This window comes from Neopelma chrysocephalum, unplaced genomic scaffold, assembly GCF_003984885.1.
Source record: "Neopelma chrysocephalum unplaced genomic scaffold, ASM398488v2 Primary Assembly neopelma1_185797, whole genome shotgun sequence".
NCBI lineage: Eukaryota > Metazoa > Chordata > Aves > Passeriformes > Pipridae > Neopelma > Neopelma chrysocephalum.
In genome coordinates, this window is record NW_020938794.1 from 1 (window position 1) to 4,351 (window position 4,351).

The 4,351-nt window shown below is 68.4% G+C and overlaps 2 protein-coding genes across 2 annotated transcripts in view; one reads left to right on the forward strand and one right to left on the reverse strand.

Moving 5' to 3' along the window:
- Positions 1-4: 4 nt before the first annotated feature.
- LOC113962914 (amyloid-beta A4 precursor protein-binding family B member 1-like) lies at positions 5-1,823 on the forward strand (the record flags this gene model as incomplete). The annotated part of the gene is made up of 5 exons (XM_027673705.1): positions 5-20; positions 449-532; positions 631-752; positions 1,156-1,332; positions 1,435-1,823. Coding segments are annotated over 5 exons (567 nt in total), but the record flags the coding sequence as incomplete, so codon positions are not given.
- A 233-nt stretch (positions 1,824-2,056) lies between these two features.
- Positions 2,057-4,351, reverse strand: part of LOC113962913 (sphingomyelin phosphodiesterase-like) — a 3,495-nt gene continuing 1,200 nt past the window's right edge. Inside the window, 5 exon segments of the mRNA XM_027673704.1 lie at positions 2,057-2,212; positions 2,281-2,699; positions 2,769-2,914; positions 3,479-3,555; positions 3,635-3,806. Coding sequence (XP_027529505.1) covers positions 2,284-2,699; positions 2,769-2,914; positions 3,479-3,555; positions 3,635-3,806 — 811 coding nt within the window. The 3' untranslated portion in view covers positions 2,057-2,212; positions 2,281-2,283.

Here is a 4,351-nt window from a genome sequence, read left to right on the forward strand (position 1 = left end):
CTGGGGGACCCCCCTGCAGGGTACGGGGCATGGGGCTGGGGGACCCCACTGCAGGGTACGGGGCATGGGGCTGGGGGACCCCACTGCAGGGCGTGGAAGGGGGAGTACCTGTGAGGGAGCAGGGGAGATCTGGGGGGTACCCTGGAGGGGATTGGGGATCTGGGGGGCGAGGAGGGCTGGGGAGGGGTCATGGGGGGTCCAGGGCAGGGGGCTCATGTGTCCAGAGGCTGCACGTGCTGGGGGGTGGTTGGGGAGAGGGTGGGTGTTGGGGGGTTCAGGGAGGCTTTGGAGGCTCCTGACAGTGCCCCCCCCAGTGGAGTTCCCAGTGCCCAGGAGTGAGGTGGTGCAGATGGGGGGTGTTGGGGTGTGCTGGGTGAGGACTGAGGGGTGGGGGGGCTCTGGGGGGTTTTGAGGGGCTCTGGGCAGGTCTGATGTGCCCCCCCCACAGTGGAGTTCCCGGCCCCCAAGAGTGAGGCAGTTCAGCGCTTCCCCGTGTGTTACCTGGGCTGCGTCCCCGTTGCCAAGCCTGTGGGTGAGTGGGGGGCTCAAGGGAGCTCCCCCCCGGCCTCTGGGGGATGCTGTGGGCTGGGGGCACCCCCAGGGCTGCCCTGACCCCTCTGTGCCCCCCAGGCATGGACGTGATCAACGCGGCGCTGGAGGCAGCACTGGCCCCCGGCTCGGGGGAGCCCCCCGCACCCACCCCTGTCGTGGTCAGTGTGGCCCCCGCCACTCTCACCATTGCCCACCGCCAGGTGCGTGCCCACCTGGGACCCCCCCCTACCCTGGGGGGTCTGTGGTGACCTCTCCCCACTCTGAGGGGCTGCAGTGACCCCCCTTTCTGCCCTGGAGGGCTGTAGTGACCCCCCTCCCACTCTGGGGACCATGGTGACCCCCACCCCACTGTGATAACCCCGTCCCACTCTGGGAAGCTGCAGTGACCCCTACCCACACTGGTGACCACCCCCAGATGGTGACCCCCACCTGCACTGCTAATGCCCTCCTGCTCTGGGGGCCTCAGTGACCCCATTCCCTGTTGGGGGGCTGCAGGGACCCCTCCCCGTACCACGGGGACACAGTGTGTCCCCCCCACTCCCCGGGACCTCGGGGATGCCCCCCCAGGCCGGGGTGCGGTGCTGACCCCCGCGTGCCCCCCAGACGGAGGCGGTGCTGTGCGAGTGCCGCGTGCGGTTCCTGTCCTTCATGGGGGTGGGACGCGACGTCCGCGCCTTCGCCTTCATCATGGCCAGCGCGCCCGGCACCTTCCGCTGCCACATGGTGTGGTGTGAGCCCAACGCCGCGGGGCTCAGCGAGGCGCTGCAGGCCGCCTGCGTGGTGAGTGGGACCCCCGAGCCCCCGGTTCCCCGTGCCCCCCGCTGCAGGGTGAGCGGGACCCCCGGGCCCCCCTTCTCCCCTGCTGACCCCCCTTCCCCGCAGCTCCGCTACCAGAAGTGCCTGGACGCGCGGCCCCAGGCCTCCAGCTCCTGCCTGCCGGCCCCCCCGGCTGACTCCGTGGCGCGGCGGGTGGGCTCCTCCGTGCGCCGGGGGGTGCAGACCCTCCTGGGGACCCTCAAACCGCGGCGGGGAGGGGCACAGACCCCTTGAAGGGGGCGAGGGCACGGGGGGCGCGAGGCGGAGGGGGGGGCAGGACGGCTGACCCAACGCCCCAGGGCACAGAGTTCCCCGTGGTGTTGGGTTGGGGGTCCTGCCCCACCCCCACTGCCCCCGTGGTGGGTCACACCCCCCTCACCGTCCCCAATGCATGCGGCGTAACGAGGGTCTGTGTTGTACTAAATCATTAATTAATAAACCCATTCCACCAGCCCGGCTTGGCTCTGCCTTCGGCCTCGTGCACGGAGGAGGAAGAAGAGGAGGGGTGAGGGTTACGTTATTCCTGGTTTGGTTCTCCCTAGGGTGTTGTGGGGGGAGGATTGGGATGAGGAAGATGAAGGGCAGCGGGGTCCATCACACCTGTATTGGCTGGGTGATGGGAACACGAGGATTGTGTGCTGATCCTGACTCCAGTCCCAATCCTGGTGGATGAGGATGGGGAGGGATGGTGGGGCCCACTGTGCCTTTATTGTGCATCTGGTGAGACGCGAGGACCACGTGTGAGTACCAAACCCAGTCCTGGCATGACCATGTGCCGACCCCGCTCCCGGCCCCACTCCCAGTGTGACCATGTGCTGAGTCCAACCCCGCTCCCGGTGTGACCATGTGCTGAGTCCAACCCCGCTCCCAGTGTGACCATGTGCTGAGTCCAACCCCGTTCCCAGCGTGGCCGTGTCAGCAGAGCTGCCGCTGTCTCCAGAGCTCCTGGATGCGTGGGAAGGGCAGGGCGGGGCGCAGGGGCCGGCAGAGCATGGGGTCCGCGGCGCGGCCGGAGCGCAGGGCACAGAGCAGGGCGGCCTTGCAGGGGCCCCCGCAGGGCTCGCGGGGCGGGTGCCCCTTGTGCAGGTGGAACCAGAAGCGCTGGAAGAGCCGCTCGTCGTCCTGCAGCCGCCGCACCAGCCGGTCCCAGTCGGCCGGGAAGGCCGCGGGCAGCCCGTAGGCCTCGCGCGCCCCGTAGAGCCGCTGCCAGCGGGGGGGAGTCCCCGGGGGGGCCGCGTTGGCCTCCGTCAGGTTCAGGATGAAGGTCTCGTGGTCCAGCACCGCGTGGGAGCTCCCGGGGTAGGAAGCGGCCACCTCGTACACGCGGTACCCTGCGGGGAGGGACTGTCAGTGCCGGGGATTGGGGGCCAGGGGGACACGCGGGGGGGATTGGGGCGCACCAGGGTTGAGGTTGATGTAGGTGGTGACACTCGGTGCCACGAAGGCGATGGAGACGGGGCGTGACAGCGTCTCCTCATCGTAGAACAGCTCGAACTCGTCCAGGTGCGTGTGCCCGAAGAACTGTGCTGCGATGGTGCCCTCGAACCTGCCATTGTGGGGTGAGGGGGGGGCAGCATCTACACCCGCAGCCCCCAACCCGAGCCAGGCCTGGCCGCTCACAGACCCCTTGTCATGGCTCTGCCTGGCACAGGCAGCTTCAGGGTCCCAACCTTGGGTCCTCCAACACCATCCCCTCTCCCCCTCCCATGCTGATGCCACCCCAAGGGGGTCCGGTGTGAGGAATGGGGATCCAGGATACATGGGGTGGGGGGTCTGGCATGTGGGGAGGGGCTTTTGGTCTTTGGTACACAGGATGGGGGTCTAGGACGAGCAGGTCTGACTCATGGAGTGGAGGTCCAGGGCATGGGGTGGGGGTCTGGTGTAGGGGTCCAGCACGTGGGGCATGAGTGTGGTGTGCAGGGCAGAGGTCTCATGTGTGGGGTGGGGGTCCAGGGCCTGTGGACATGAGTCTGGTGTGCAGGGCAGGGGCCCAGCACATGGGGCTGGAGTCCAGGGTGCAGTGTGGGGGTCTGGCATGTGGGGCGGGGCACAGGGGCAGGGGTCTGGCACACAGTGTGGGGGTCCAGGCTGGGTGTGTGTGGGCACTGACCTGCTGACGATGCGGTAGTAGTTCCAGCTCCAGCTGCGCAGGCAGTGGGCCGGGGGGATGTGCCCAATGATGTGCACCTGGGGGCAGGGACCCAGGGCTTGGCAGTGCCCAGGAACCCCGGGACGCCCCAATCTCCCCCCAGAATTCCCCCCTCACCTTCTCCCCATCACGCTCAGCGTCTGCCAGGACCCCCATGAGCCACTGGAGCTGCCCCGCGGGGTCAGTGGCATTGATGAGGAGCCAGAAGTTGGCCTGGGAGCAGAAGTTCATGTTGAGGGAGACGAGGCGCAGCCCGGGCCAGACCTGCGCTGTGTAGAACCCACCGGCCCTGCAAGAAAATAGCGGGGTCAGTGCTGTGCCCCTGCCCCACAGACCCCACACCTGTCCCACAGACCCCACATCTGTCCCACAGACCCTCCCTCACCCACGGAACCCCCTCCCCCAACCTGGGTAGAACCTACCAGCCCTGCGGCGAAAGAGGGAGTCAGTGTTGTGCCCCCCAACCCATGGACCCCATACTCGTCCCACAGCCCCCCGGGTACCCACCCCCTCTGCCCACAGCCCCCTGTCCCCCTCAGTTGGAGTCCCCCTTGTCCTTGGCCTGCCAGCAGCTCCCTGCACCCCAAACAGCCAGGAACCCTCTCCTTGCACCTCCTCTATGCGCAGACACCCCCCCCAGCCCTGCACCAGCAACCTGAGGTACCCCCAGCCCCCCCAGCCCCCCAAGTCCCTGCTAGCCTGGGGCCCCCATTGCCCCCTTGCCCTGAGCCCCCAGTAGCCCAGAGCCCCCCACCAGCCCCAAGACCCCCTTTACCCCTGCTAGCCCAGGCCCCCCACCTTGCTCCCTCCATTGTAGAACCCCCTCCCAGCCCT